Source organism: Pantherophis guttatus, chromosome 1 (genome assembly GCF_059756535.1).
Source record: "Pantherophis guttatus breed Tessera chromosome 1, ASM5975653v1, whole genome shotgun sequence".
In the NCBI taxonomy this organism is placed as follows: Eukaryota; Metazoa; Chordata; class Lepidosauria; order Squamata; family Colubridae; genus Pantherophis; species Pantherophis guttatus.
Window position 1 is genome coordinate 87,698,094 of NC_142063.1, and position 16,326 is coordinate 87,714,419.

Sequence of the window (16,326 nt, forward strand, 5' to 3'; positions counted from 1 at the left end):
GTTCATATTTTAAAATCACTGGCTTCACTGTTGCCTGATTTAGAAATTTCTATTTTTATGCCACCTATTTCTTTTTTTCTTTTCTTTTTGTGGGTTTGGTTTCCATCCTGGTTCCCTTTCTACAAAATGTGTATCATCTGGTCGGTTTTTATTCTGCTTTGTAGATTGGTCTTGTTGGTTTTGCTTTTGTATCTCATATTTCTTTTTTATCCCTTGTATATCCCCTAATTGATTTCCAAGTTTATCCTTGCCTTGATAAGTCATCACATTAAGATTAGATACCTCTTCTCTCAAATTTGTAGATAGTCCAGCTGGGGTATCCAATAAATCCAAAGGCAATTCATCTGGTACAGTCTCTGTAATTCGATATTTTACCTTTATTTCCGGCTCCTTCTGCTTATCCTGTATTATACCTGGAGATGTTAAGTTCATTTTCAACCTATTTTGATAAAATTCTTCCGCTCTTTCAACAGTATTTAGCTGATATCTTTCTCCTTGGTATCTAAATATAATACCAACTGGGGCGTCCCACCTGTAGGAGATATTTCTCTTTTTTAACTCATTCACCAGAAAACCAAATTTCTTCCTTTCCATCAATATCTTAGGTGGGAGTTCCTTGTAAATCCAAATCTTTCTTCCATACAATTGCAAATTAGAATTGAAGGAATTTTGAACGATATTATTCCTAATTTCCTTATCTGTAAAATAAATCACCACATCTCTAGGCAATTGCCTTTGCTTAGCAATCCAGGAGTTGATTCGATAAACTCTGTCGATCCTACAAAACACTTCGTCAGGTTGAACCTTTAGAATCCCAGCTAGAAATTCAGAAGATATTTTCCTTAAATCATCTCTATTATTTTCCTGCAAACCTCTTAATCTTATCGCATATTCTGTGAAATTATATTGTACCATTAAAATCTCTTTTTCAATCTTCTGTTGCAGATTTTCTGCATTACCATACTTTTGATCAGCATCCATTTTAGGTTTTTCTTCTAAGCTATTATCCTGAGTGTTTGTCAAATCATTTTCAATTTTTTGAATTCTATTGTCCAATTTATCTTGAATTTCTTCCATTTTAGACTCTAGTACATTAGTATTTGTATCCAACTGTATCATAAATCCTGTAAAACCATTAACCACTTTTGAGAATTTTTTCTCCAAAAAATCAAACTTAGATTTCACCAATTCTTTAATTTCCTGCTTAAATTTTTCAAATTGCTGATTCACAATCTCCTCCCTTCTTTCAATCTCCTCTATAAAAAATTCTATTATATTAAAATCAGGTTTCTGAGACTGAAGAATTAAGACTTGTTCCTTTAAGTTGTTGGTGGGGGGATCCCCCCCCCCTTCTTGTTTATCTGACTTTATGAGTCTCAGTGCCATGTTTCCGCCCAGGCAGGCTTTGTTAAAAAAAAAGCAAGAAAGAAAAAAAAAAAAGGGGGACTTCTTTCCAATCAACAACAATATCAGGTCTCCAAGGGAAAAAAAAGAGAAAAAGACACAGGAGCGAAGTTTTGTCTACAAATGTAGCCAGTGGTATTTATTCCGCTACATTGTAGTAATAGAAAACGGAAGGACTTTCCCTTTCAGCCTCTCCTCCAGCCAACGCCATTTTAAAAGGCTTTTTTTTTCCCTCTTTCTTTTCCTCCTCTCTCTTAAGTAATTTTTTTAAAAAAAATCAGTAAAATACTTGCGGTTCAATATTACAGGTTCAGCTCACATTTTCTTTGAGTAGTCTGTTAAATTTGCAGGCTTGCTTTTGACGCCTGGCTCTGCATCAGCAGAGGTCTCCCAAAGCCCGGAGCGGCGGCTGGGGATACGGGGCATCTCATCCGCTCCGTCCCAAAAGTAAAAAAAAAACTTTTGGGACTCCGCAGAGAGTTCTACCCACCCCTGCCGGCTCTATCTCCGTTTCCTCATGGAAACGGAGTTTTTTCGAGCTGCCATTCCGTTGTGAAGGCGGCTCTAACAGGCGATGGAAGCTGATGATCCCAAAGGAACGTCTGGCAGCGACAAACAGCAACCCGGAAGTCGAGATTCTTTGTTTTTATCAAAGCTTCAGTGAACTGCCCTTTTGATCCACACCCTGCTTCTAGAGGCTGGGTGAGGGTTGTCATATCACGCTGAATTGACTGTTTCACTGGCCTTCAATAGAAGATATTGCCATCAAAGCAAAACACCCAAGTGAAATAAAATGACTCACTTCAGTGCTTCCCATTGGAGTATCTTGCTTTTCTGAATCTGGGCAACATTTTAAAGTGAATTCCTCCAGTGATCAGAATTGAGTCTCTGTGAAGCAAAACAGTGCAAATTTTTCACAGCCTTAACTATTAACTAGAACCTGTAAGTTTGAGCAGGAGCCAGAAATCAGATCAGAAGATGAATTGTTGAAAATGTATATCATGATACCCAGAAATGTATTACTATATCACCAATTCTATGATAAATATATCTTTTTAATTATCTCTGAAATCTTACTTGGTTATTTTTCTGGGAACACTATTTTCTTTATTTGATAACGAAGATTGCAATGTCTTAAAAGTACCAAATTACTTTATTGTGAGAAGAGAGGATTCTGATCCAAGGAGTTTTAGCTTTGAGAGTATACTCTCCAATGACTCCAATTGACTTGATATTCTAATAATGTCTGACTTTGTGCCTGGACTACCAGAAGTTCAGTTACTACTGTAACTTGGTTACTATTCAGAATCAATATAGTAACTTGGTTGGAGTAAGCATGGTTCTAGAAGATTCTTCCAAGACTTAATTTTATACCTGATTAACGCAGGAGAAATTTTTAGAAAGATTTAGTTAGAGACTATTACTCTTATGCTTATTTATAGTAATGGTTTGGTTTGTTAATTTGTGACAGTAGCATAGCATGGGTATAGATCTGTGAATTTCCTATCTCTGGTTTGCTTTCTAGCGAGCCCCACCACAGCAGCCCAAATGAGCTTATCCAACCCAACCATGCTGCGGACACACAGTCTTTCTAACGCAGATGGCCCTTATGATCCTTACAATGACTCCCGGTTCCGGAACAGCTCAATGTCACTGGATGAAAAGAGCAGGACAATGAGCCGTTCTGGGTCATTCCGGGATGGATTTGAAGAGGGTAAGTGATCCAGTTCATTTTTTCCCCCAAAAGTTGAATCGTGTATGCATATGGGAAGGAACTTGATAAAAATTGTTTATTAATTTTTGATAGATGTTTATTTCCTTTATATTTATGGAGAAAGTGGGGGACAACAAAACACATATTCAAAACTTTGTTTAACACAATAGGCTTTGGAGTCAACAAATGCCAATCAGAAAATAGGGGTAGGAATCAGATGTGACTGTTTGGCCTGAGGTGAAAAAATTGGTTCAAATAAATCAAGGAGATAAAAGCATTAACAAGCTTGTAATTTTTAGATGTGAAAAGATCTGTGAAATAGTCCACAAAGCCTTAATGCTACCCTTGAATGCACAAGACCTCTTTTTCAGACTTCCCATACGGCTTATCCCTACTTTCAGCTTATCTAATGTCACTGATTTCAAAAGTGACCTTTTTACCTCATCTTTAATTTCTCTGGCAGAGATAGAAAAATCCCTTTTGTCTTAAAGGCTGCATTAAGTATACTGCAGTCAGGGATGTGAAAAAATACTTGTTGGCAGTAGTACAATATTAGCTCAAATTAGGAGGAACAAGGACTGTAAGACCTCCTCCTGGACCCAGAACCAGACATATCCTAGACTCTTTCTCATGCACCAGCAGTGCAGGTCACCGGGAATTTACCATGTCAAGCAACCTATCACCATGAAGCAGCATCATCCTCTAAGTTGCCTTTACTCTCCCCGACAGTAAAGGTGAGATGGAGACTCTTGGCATTTAAAAAACAGAAGTACCTAAGTGGCATAGAAAAGGCCTGGATAAGAATATTGAGTTAGGCACTTAAAACGGAAATTCTCACTTCCCACTTATCTGACTTACTGATTGAAGTTCAGTAATGTAATTTCTGAAAAAATTATAAATTCTAAAAAAAGGGACACGGTGGCTCAGTGGCTAAGATGCTGAGCTTGTCAATCAAAAGGTTAGCAGTTCAGCGGTTCAAATCCCTAGTGCCGTGTAACGGGGTGAGCTCCCGTTACTTGTCCCAGCTTCTGCCAGCCTAACAGTTCGAAAGCACATAAAAAATACAAGTAGAAAAATAGGAACCACCTTTGGTGGGAAAGTAACAGCGTTCCGTGCGCCTTTGGCATTTAGTCATGCCGGCTACATGACCACGGAGACGTCTTTGGACAGCACTGGCTCTTCAGCTTTGAAACGGAGATGAGCACCGCCCCCTAGAGTCGGGAACGGCTAGCACATATGTGCGAGGGGAACCTTTACTTTTACCTTTTAATGTAATTTCCTAAGCTAGTGATCTTTCTCTGCCCAGTCTTCTTTCTTCTACTATCAGTTGAATATGAATTGGTTGCACCTAGTATTATAGGAATGATTTAACTTGGGGAAAAAAAGTAGATTTTCAAAAAAAAAATTCTGAAACTGCAATATTACCTAAAAGCTAACTGTGAAACAAAAGACTTTTTTTTTTTTTTGCTGACTCTTGATATCAAAAACTGAGTCTAGTTTTTGTCAGAGTTAAAAATATATATATTGTGAAGGTTCAAAAATAAGTTGAGTTTTTAATTGCCTAATTTAAGACCAGACTTTTCTTAGTATAGTTTTTAAATTTTATGTTTAATTGTGATCTTTATGGGTCAGAACAGTTCTTTTTTTACCATTTTATACAATTGCAGGAACCATAAATATATGTTTTAAATGGAAGTATGTGAATTTCTTGGGCAATTCTGTAAGAACTGTAAATTTAATAAAAGAAAAAAAAATGAAAAGTATAACACATGAAATATGTATAATATTTTCTGTGCCAAGAATAATTTTGGACTCAAAGCAGAATAATTCAATATGCAGTCTTGAAATACAGAAATATCAGCTTGGTATTCAGATTTTCAGACATAAGCACTTTGGTGAACTAAGAGGTTGTAAAATATTCTTGGTATGTGATGAATGTAAAAGTAAACCCCTTAATACAAGAAATCCTTGTGCTTTTTTGGAATTTGTAACAATAGCAGGTGATTTATTTTCATACACGTTCCCTTTATAATGATTTAGGAATGTCTAATAGAAGCAGAATTCAAATGTCATAAAACCACATTTCAAAAACTCACATACCAGAATAAAGTCACTACTGCACACTTGATTACATTACATACAGTAACTGGGCTTGTAAAATATAATAGCCTGATTTACGGTACGTATTTGCTGAAAGTGCTATTTATTTTTAAAATTACTGATACTATTTACATACCGTACAATAAAAGTTCCATAACAATTTAGGGATGCAAGAACCATGTTTTACATAATGCTAACAATCCAATTATTTTATATATGTTGACATTTGTTCAGTTTCAATAAAAAGTCTTGAATATGCCCTTAAAACAGACCAAAAAGTGTACAATTGATGTGAGGAATCCATGGGTCCTACTTTGACAAATATATTGTCATTTTACTATTATTTTAATACTTTATTGAGTATCCACCCAGGTGTGTTGCTAGAAGGAAGGCAATCAGAAAGCAACATGTTTTGTTTGCAATAATTATTCTACAAAATAGTGTGCCATTCTGCATTGAGTCAGATCTATGAGTCCATTGCACTCTTGGCTTCTTGGCAATATAAAGTTTTTTTAGGACTAATATAGAAAGAAAATGTCATGCCTGTTCAACAGCTAGCCTTATTCTTCAAGGACTGAGGGATTGGCCATTTTAAAAGAAATAATATAGGAAGTGTTTCTGGAAAATAATACAATGTATTTTCAACTGTAGATATACAGACTTTGAGCGCCATTAGCTATGAATAGCTTTTGATACCAAAGCTGGGTAAATTTATGTTAAATAACTATGTTTGGTTTTTTAAAGTGTAAATACATAAATTTATATGTTAATATTTTAAAACTGTTTTGGAAATCACTTTGTAAATATGTTTGACAAAAATGTATTTTTTCCTAGGTTTTTTTGCCCTTAGGAAATATCAAAATATATTCCAGTGTACTTTCTCTTACATTGCTGACTTACAATTAAATGAGTCTTTTTACGTAACCTAGTCACACCAAAATATTCAGTCTTCTTTATTTACGAAATCTTTTAACTCCCTTTTACTGTTTATGCTTCAGGCCAACAATATGGTGAAACTGGACTGGTCAGTTGAACCTTTACTTTGTCTGCTTCTCATCATCTTCTGTTCCATTTTCCATGCACTATCATAACCTTGCAATGTTTGAAATACAGCAGGCAGGCAAATATTTACATCCAAATAATGATTTTTAAAAGCTTGATTTGAGATCATTTTGGGCTATGGTCTGTATAATGCTTCCATTTATTTCAGCTTACCTTCTGATACGTCTGCAAAGATTTATGTTCAGTAAATACGTTCATGACTGGTGATGCAATTTTTAAATAGGCTGCTGGTGAAATGTGTAGCCCTTACGAACATCCGTAGTTTGTATACGGCTTATGTAATAATCTGCTGTTGTTACTTATCATATACACTAAAATCCGATGGCTAATTTGTTTATTTATCTTTCCTGTAGTGCATGGTTCATCTCTATCTTTGGTGTCAAGCACATCATCTATTTACTCAACGGTGAGTGTCATAACCACAATCAGTCTGTAGGAAGTCGGTAGCAAAAGAATGTAACATTTAATTTATTAAATAGGACTACGGACCTTAGAGCTCAAACTAGAAGAAGGAATGGAATAATGGACAGAAAATCCTATGAAATCAGTGGATGGGGAAACTGACTGACAAACTGCTGAATCCAAGTCCTCTTGGACTTAAAACTATCAAAGCAGAAGTCACATTGAGAATTACATAAGCTCTTCTATTTGTTTTATGTAGTATAGCAGTTTCAAATAAAATATTACCTAGTGAAAAGTGGATGTCTTTAGCTTACAAAAAGTGTTCTTTAAGAGAAGTACACACTGCTAATTAGCCAGCAGCATAACATAATTTACCACTAATCAAGAGGAGCATGTCCTATTTTATAAGCTTCTGAATTCATTAGTACAGCTATTTATAACTATAGAACAGTGAAATCAATATTTCTTTCTGGTAAATTTTAAGCCCTGAGTCAGCCCTGGGTGCCCCCAACCTTTTGGGCACCAGGAACCAGTTCCATGGAGAGAGGTTTTCCACAGACCAGAGGGGGTGTGGTTTCACCTGCATCCCGCACGTGCGTGGATGGAACTTCACTTGTTTGTGCAGCACAGTTTTTGGCGCACTGTGGACCGATGTCAGTCCATGGCCCAGAGTTGGGGATCCCTGCCCTAAATCTATAAATCCCTGCCCATCCTAGAACAGCTTAACAGGGAGGCAAAGAACAAAAAACTCTGTTTTTTGTATGAGGAAAAAGATTCTAATAGTGTATCTTTTTTAAAAAAAGACCTGGTGCCTGCTGCATTTGGAATAGGGTGCAATAATATTTATAATTTATTTATAGAAATAATTTGATGTTTCTATTTTGATATGATAAAAACTGCACATCGTGAATATTATTAAATGGTAAATTAATAAAATTAATATGTGGCTTGGACAACTTTTTATCACATAGCTGAATAAAAGCTGTTTTGGATTAAAAAAAAACTTACCAGTAAGTGTTTTGAGTGACAGGTTATTGGTAGGCTGAATTATTAAATGAATCCACTGATTTTAATACACTTTTCAAACAAAGTCTCTTTTTTCCCTCATAGCCTGAAGAAAAATGTCAGTCAGAGGTAAGGAGGATTTTGTTTTTCTTAAAATTACTAAACTCAATGACAGGTGCTCATTTTAAATATTTATATAATTGGATGTGATATTTCATTTTTAAAAAGTCAATGATATGAATATAGTGGCCTCTTAAATTATTTATTATTTCTCTTAGAATAAATCTATATAAATATAGGTTTATATTAAGAAGATAATATATAAATTTAATATAAAAATTAAAATTTATAATAATAAATTTATATAAATATAAATCTCTTTCACAACTTTATTGGAATACAGACAGACAGACAGACAGACATATATATGTCTTGTTGGCTTTGACTTTAAATATATTCTTGGGCTCCCAAATGACCATTAGAACTAAAAAGTTCATAGCCAGCCTTAGATTTGTTCAATCCTGGCTTCTTGTTATAATCTTTTCTCCATTGGAAACTTTGCCAATCCTTTGCCTCCCTCCTTCCTAACTCAAAAATTTAATCATGATCCAAACTGTCTTTTAAGAATCACCAGCAGTTAGTACCTATGTTGCAGTTAAGCACTTGCTTATATTTATCAATAACTTGTGAAGAGAGACATCCGTAGCAATGTAATATTTGTATTATTCTTGTATTTTGTTTGAATATCCTATTTTTCAAATGCTCATAAATGTTGTTATGTATTCTGTCATATGATCCAAACTACATGGATCACAAAGACATTACTGGGTGGAAATATTGTTTGGATATTATTTTTGCATTTTATTTAAAAAATGAGTTTGGAGAACTCCTGGACACTTGCTCACTGATAGACAATGCACTTTGTATTAAATATATTGACTGAATTGAGAGTGAGGTAATACTTTTAATCTGGGAATTTACGGGACTGCCTTCTGCCACTGATAGCCTCCCACCGGCCAGTACACTCCCACAGAGAGGGACTCCTCAGGGTGCTGTCGGCCAGACAATGTCGGCTGGCGACCCCCAGGGGGAGGGCCTTCTCTGTGGCAGCACCTGTTCTCTAGAACGACCTGCCCCCGGAGATACGTAGGATCCCAGATCTCCGTGCTTTTCGCCGTGCCCTTAAAACTTTTTTATTTCATCAACCCGGGCTGGCTTAACACACACACACCCCAGATATTTTTAATTGTAAATTGATTTTAGTTGGGGTGTTTTAAATTTATTGGGCCAAAATTTGTTTAATTCTTTTTTTAAAAAAATTTTTAAATTTTGTATGTGATGTTTTTATTCTTGGCTGTTTACCGCCCTGAGTCCAGTGGGAGAAGGGCGGTATAAAAATCTAATAAAATAAATAAATAAATAAATAAATCTAATCTAGTGCATGATGTCATTTTACCTGAATACCTTTGAACCATAATGATTAATCTTTCTGCTGGCTACACTCCTATGTAAACTCTTGAAAAAGAGCTACTAGTGCAATTTGCTAATACTTAGGTAATATTTACCCAGTTTTTAGAAAAGTAGAATTTTCATTTGTATATCTTTCTCTGATCAAATATTTCTGAAAGCAGCCATAAAAGTTTAAAAAAAGTCTTCAAATTAGTAAATGGACATAACTGGTAAAACCATCGTAGTTTGTTTAATCCAATTGTTTAAACAATAGTGGTTTTATAAATAACAAATCACATTTAGTCCAAAACAAATAATTTCATCTTAGTCCATCACTGTGTCTGAACCAAGTCAGTAAAGTGGAAAACAACAAATAACAACATAATAATAAATAACAGTGGTTATCAGCCATTATACGAAGCAATTTGAATTGCAACTGATTTCCCAGAGGGTCAGGAATGTAGATCTGGAATTTCCATCAAAATGAATTTCCACAAAATCGATGCCATAATGCCAAAGGCATTATTTGCAGTAGTTGAGCCAATAATAATGGGTTTCATTATAACTGTGCCAATAGCGCACAGTTATAATCTGCAAAGCATAGTCTGCAAAGAGGTCCATAAATTATATATGGTATATGTGTGTGTGTACGTGTGGGTGTTGAAGATCTTGTTAAACAAAACCATGTTTTGAAATATAATGTTTAGATTCGCAAGCTGAGGAGGGAGTTGGATGCATCACAGGAGAAAGTTTCAGCTCTGACAACCCAATTGACTGCCAACGTGAGTACAGCTCAGAGTGGCAGAAACTGATAATTGATGATAAAAAAAATGGTCTGAAATGGCTGGTTCTGGGAATTCTGGGAGTTGAAGTCCACAAGTCTTAAAGTTGCCAAGGTTGGAGACCTCTGCTCTAGATAGCTATATTTGCAAAAGAAAGAAAGAACATTCCTTCAGTGACTAAAAACATCCACTTTAGGTTTTGTTTTTGTTTTTTTTTTGCATTGAAGAAACAAATATCAGGCTAGTACTATAACATGTCAGCTTCTCCAAAAGTTTAGACAGTGTGAAGCCTATATATTTCAGTGTACATTTTCTGTGTGTTGACTTTAATCTTAAATGTTTGCATGCTGTAATTCCCAAAGCAAACATGAAAATTTTAGGGTCAGCTTTCCTCTTTTTTTCCCCCCTTTCATTGTAATGGTAGAAGATAATCTTTTTTTTTTTAATGAATGATTTAGCACCTTCTCCTGAAATGATGAGAGAACATTCAGTGCAAGACTGTATTTCATAATTTCTATAAAATTAGTTTGCTCACATGATTTTTCTTTTACAAAAAAGGATTTGACATCCCATATATGGCTAGTTTTTTTTATCAAGCTGGCACAGCTGTTGAATTATCAGAATTTATGTCAGTCTTAAGTAATTGTCTATAAAATAGTTTGGAAATGAAACTAACTCATCCAAAATGATGGGTTTCTAAATATATATCCTACCTCTCAAGTATGCTTATAGCAGTCAGGATGGCTAAATGTAGGGAAAGTAGGGAAATGTAGGGAAATACTGCAAGTAATGCTGTTTTGATGAATATAGATCATGAATTTAAAAGATTCCTCTCATGCATTGAATCGATGTTTCCCTTAAGAATTTCCAGGTGTATGAACTTCAACTCCCAGAATTCTCATTGGTAGCCATACTGGCCATAGAATTCTGGGATATGAGCACCACATACCCAAAAATTGCTGGGAAACAGTATACCAAGCAGAGATGCCTTGCTTTCCAGAACTGAAGCTGCTATTTTGCTATGAAATACTTAGTTGGAAGGCTTATCCACTTATTCCTACACAGTGTAGGAATATTTTATTAAGGTTGTTGCTATTCAAAAGTTAATGAACATTTTGTCTTTTTGAAAAGAAAATGATGGGAATAATTGTCCAGCAGTAAACACATTTTTGGCTTCACATCACAAAAGTCAGAAATTTGATTTCATCTTAAAGGCTTCCTCCCCCCACTTTTCTCTTTTATTTAAAATGAAAACCTTTATGAGTATTTGATATAGTTAGCACATTTTTTTCAAACAGGAATGATTCGGTCCAGTATTTTTAAATAAACATTTTAGCTGTGTAATACATTTACTCTGTGCTAAGCTTGTTTTGTTTTCTGCCATTTTTCTCACAGTCTCAGTCTGGTTTGTTTTTACAGTGGTGGAGAGATGTCAAAGCCCCATATCCCAATGTTTTGATCTTCTTTATGGTTGTTTTCACTGTAAATGTGAGGACAGATATGCTGATGGGTGACTGCAGAAAATTTACTGTATCACATAATCATAAAAAAAAAAAGAACTGGGTTAGAGGAAAAAGCTGCCATCCTTTAGACTAGGATTTCTCAAACTTAGGAACTTTAAGATATGTAGACTTTAGGAATTCTCCAGCCAGCCATGCTGGCTGAGAAATTCTAGGAGCCGAAGTCTATTTTTCTTGTGGACTTCAAATTGTGGAGTCCTTAGTCCTCTGTTCTATTGATACCACCTTAAAATTCCTAAGTTTGAGAAACATTGCTTTAGACCAGGGGTGTCAAACTCATGGCCCACGAGCCAGTTGTATCACATGCTGGCCCCGCCCAACCTATTTTAGCACAGGGGGGAAAAGTCATGTTACATCATGCGACGACAACATGACGGCGTGAGTTTGACACCCCTACTTTAGACTATGTATCAGAGATGCATGTTTGTATCAGTATCAGCATCCTGCACTGATCACTAATTATGCAGCAGCATAATGTGAAGCTCTTATTAGTTGGAACAGGTGCCACAGCTCTAAATAAGGAATTGTGGAAACTTGTTCCTTGTTCCTTGATTAGGTAATGCTATCCATTCAAGAGGTGTATAGCTATTTGGTATAGAGCTATTTGAATTTGCTCTACACATCTCAAGTGTCTATGTTGGGTTTTTAAATGACATTTGCAGCAGAGTGGAACTATCTGTGGATTATCATGTATGCTGTGCAGTATTTTACATTTTTTTTTTCAGCAGATAAGCTCACAATCAACTGAATCATATAATTTATTTTACAGGCTCACCTCGTGGCAGCATTTGAGCAGAGCCTAGGAAACATGACCATTAGACTGCAAAGTCTCACCATGACTGCAGAACAGAAGGCAAGTTTGACATTCCCTTATTGGGTTTTCCATGAATAAAGATTCCAAAATCAACTTTTTGAAATTGAGATCATTGTAAGTGATGGTTTTGAGATCAAGTTAGCAAGCAAAATAAAACTTTCCTCAGCACATGTCAGAATTCTAATTTGCTCTTTTGCCAGTAATCAATGTATAAACTTTCCTGGAAGAAAAAATATAAGAGATTGTTGACCATTTACCTGCGCAATTAATGTCAGCCAAGGTTTCTAATTTCCATTCAGAGTCTTTTATAAACCATATTTTCTTGACATTCTCTCTCCAATTCTAGAAAATTAGCATTTCAGGACATATATATGTTAGAGAGTGAGCAAAAATATTGGGCTAATAATAAAGCAAAAAATAACTTTGTTTGACAGTTTCAGTTGCATCCAATCCAACTATAGACAGGGGTGGGCTGCTGGGGGTTCGCAGGGTTTCGGGAGAATCTCTAACTAAGATTCTGTGTAGTTCGGAGAACCCCGAAATCCCACTCCTGGCTGGCCCCACCCACCCGCCCCTCCCAGGAGTCCCCACACGGTCCTTTTGGATATAGGTAAGTGCAGGCGTGCGCTGAGGCTCGGGGAGGGCAAAAAATGGGCCTACCAGAAGTTCAAGAAGGCCGGAAACGGGCCTGTTTCTGGCCTCCAGAGGGCCTTTGGAGCTTGGGAAGGCTGTTTTCGCCATCCCAGAGGCTCAAGGAAAGCCTCTGGAGCCTAGGGAGGGCAAAAGTGCCACCCCGCTGTGGTGCAGGAGGCTGACTAGGCCACGCCCACCCAGCAACCAGGCAGAGAACCCCTTGCTAAAATTTTTGAAGCTCACTCCTGACTATAGCCAAATAGCTTACAGACAGTTTCCAGATGGTTTCTTATTTAAAAAGTTTACATAAAGGGAAATATGTTTATCTCTGAAATACAACAACACTAAATGATTCCATCAGGCTAATATTATACTTGTATTGTGTTTTCCTATAACTATATAATATAGAGACAATTGTAGCTATAAATAATAAATTTATCATGTTTTCTATCTACTAATACATTTTAAACATAAATCAAGAATATTTTCTGTAGAACAGTAGACCTATTATAAAAGTAAAAGTAGAAAAATATATGTATTTAGAACTGACTACTTAGACAATTTTGGAGTTACATTTTTCCCTTTGATGTCATTTGGAATAATAGAATCATCTAATTGTGCAGTCCTACACTTGTCAGCCGAGAAGTCAGGTCCCACAAAATTCAGTAAAGGCTAGTGAATAGGTGACTGTGACCTGACACATTTAGAAGCCCTAGTTTTGGTTAAAGTGCCTAAAACGTAATGCTTTACCACCAATGCCTTCTCATCTATATAGTTTATAAGTGGTAGGGCAATTGAATTTTCAAGCATCATAGTGTAAATGTGAGAAACAAAATATATTTGACAAATCAATTCATCTTATCCAATGGATTGTGCACATGAAGAAAACTATTGATTAAAAGGTGCATGAATGTACACCCTATGATTGAAGAGGTGAGACATGTTCCATGAAGCTGGCTGTTGCTCAGGGACCAGCCACAGATTTACCAGACTGTTAAAACATTTTTCCAGTTAATCGATTGTACTTATTGAAACCTTCAATGTGATTTTTTTGTATGCTTGATTTCTTCATGCTTCAGGATTCTGAATTGAATGAGTTAAGGAAAACAATTGAATTACTGAAAAAACAAAATGCTGCTGCTCAGGCTGCCATTAATGGAGTAATTAACACACCTGAGCTCACCTGCAAAGGTAAAGAATCCAAAATACAATCTTTACTTTCAATAACAATGTAGCACTCTGAGGACATTCGGCCTCCTGATAATAGCTGATGCAAATTTCTTTCCTAGAGACAGATAATTATCGAACAATCTTGAAAGTGTCTTTCATGAAATAGGAAGCCTGTATTTATCAATAATCAGTTATTATATTTTTATATATACATTTTATATCCTACCCTGCTGAGCATGTAAGGTGGCTAACCAAAATCAATAAACCAAAATTGGGATATAAAAAGTTAAGGGTAGTTATAATGTTTGTTTAAATTATCTTTAATTTGTTCCTGGTCATTTTAACACTAAAAAGAATAGCATAATTATGTAATAGTTAAGAGTATGACATTATTATTAGTATGCCATAGTTTTAAATAGTTGTAGTTTTTTTTAAAAAAATCAACTATAGTTTTACAGTAAACAGTATTCAGATGTATGAACTGCACTAATACCAGACACGTGTAAACCTGATCAAAATTACAAATATCTAAGAAAGAAAAACAAAAGGGAGAGATAATTACAAATTGTCTTGCCGCTCCTTGCCATACTTATCTGCCTGCCTGTTATTCTGCAGCCTGTTGTGGGCATGTCGCTGCCATTTGGCCTTTCATTAATAATCTTACACAGCAATCAGAATTGGTCTGTTTTTTTCATTCTCCTTAATTAGTGCTGTTTTTCTAGTCTAACTTCTACGATTCCATGGTGTGGAATGGCAGGCAGGTGGGAAACAGTGTGTCACAACACAAATTCCACCCCTTGCATGTGATGGCATGACCCAAGAACAAAAGGGCTGAACTTGCGTTGGGATGTCACAAAGTACATTTCATCGTTTTGGACTTACTGTGGTTAGCTGGAGGCCTCTTCTTTTTCCAGTGACATTACCTCCCTACAACAACTGTCTGTCATAGATAATTACGGATAAGAAACCGAGTTAGGTGTAATGGAAGAAATATCAGTTGAAAAAAATACAGTGTAAAGGTCCTAGCTTTTTGAGTTGTTTATGGAAAAAAAAATATAAACGATAAGGATTGCACAAGGCAATAAGGCGCAGCAATAGAAAACATACAGAGTAGAGGGAAAAGGCCAAATATTATATCCAAAGGTCTACAACTATGTTTAAATTAATATTTAGGAAGTGGTGGAACTGCCCAGACTACTGACTTGCGGATCAGAAGACAACACTCTTCAGACAGCGTCTCTAGCATTAACAGTGCTACTAGTCATTCCAGTGTGGGAAGCAATATAGAGTGTGACTCGAAGAAAAAGAAGAGAAAAAACTGGGTATGTTTGAATCATGTCTTCCAATGAATAAAGCATGTTTCCTTGAATATGCCAAAGGATCTTCTATAAGAAGCCAAATAGTAAAAGGTTATCCTGAGCTGTATTAGAGGTATTCAATAGACTCTTTTACTGTGTCAGCTGAACAAATCTATGAGGACTGGGGCAGGGGGGCAGGATTGTATCTCTGATCTGAGGGTTTCCTTTTGTTTGTTTGTTTGTTTATTTATTTTGTGATCATGTATTTACATACCAAGGGCAAAAGCTTACAGGCATGAACCAATTTTATTGGCAAAGTGTGTGAAGGAAGAATTAAACCATAATCACACTTTATTTATTTATTTATTTACTTACTTGTATCCCGCCTTTATTTTTTTTTAATAAATAATCAAGGTGGCGAATATATCCAAAACACTTTTCTCTTTCTATTTTCTTCACAACAACAACCTGTGAGGTGGGTTGGGCTGAGACAGTGTGACTGCCCAAAGTCACCCAGCTGGCTTTCATGGCTGAGACAGGACTAGAGCTCAGAGTATCTGACTTTCTAGCCTGGTGCCTTAACCACTAAACAAAACTGGCTTTCATATGCCAGTATATTGCTCCAGATAAATTGTGGAAGGATGGTAAAGGGGCAGGCAATGTAAAGACATGTAAATTGAAAATCTAAATTTCTGTAACATATTTTAGAAGTGTTAACCAGGCACAGAGACCCAAAAGTCATATTTCTTTTACAGAAGATGGAAGAAAGAAATATACATACAACTAAAAGTTTCACACCCGTAACCTTTAACTGGGTGAAATGGTGCGTCATAGAGCAAAACACTTTCAACCAAGATACAAGAGAGCCTGTTTGATCTGGTGCTGAAGGCGCCAGGCTAGAAACTGGGAGAATGCAAATTCTAGTCCACCTCAGCCATGGAAAGCCAGCTGGGTGACCTTGGGCCAGTCACTC

General features: G+C 36.0%; 1 protein-coding gene across 10 annotated transcripts in view; it reads left to right on the forward strand.

The window, feature by feature from the left end:
• Positions 1–16,326, forward strand: part of NAV2 (neuron navigator 2) — a 604,864-nt gene that overhangs the window by 559,076 nt on the left and 29,462 nt on the right. For all 10 annotated transcript variants that reach the window (XM_060687633.2, XM_087877652.1, XM_034417265.3 and 7 more), the window contains 7 exons: positions 2,930–3,118; positions 6,634–6,686; positions 7,793–7,816; positions 9,844–9,918; positions 12,208–12,291; positions 13,965–14,076; positions 15,229–15,377. In XM_060687633.2, coding sequence (XP_060543616.2) covers positions 2,930–3,118; positions 6,634–6,686; positions 7,793–7,816; positions 9,844–9,918; positions 12,208–12,291; positions 13,965–14,076; positions 15,229–15,377 — 686 coding nt within the window. The remainder of the gene's footprint in view (positions 1–2,929; positions 3,119–6,633; positions 6,687–7,792; positions 7,817–9,843; positions 9,919–12,207; positions 12,292–13,964; positions 14,077–15,228; positions 15,378–16,326) is intronic.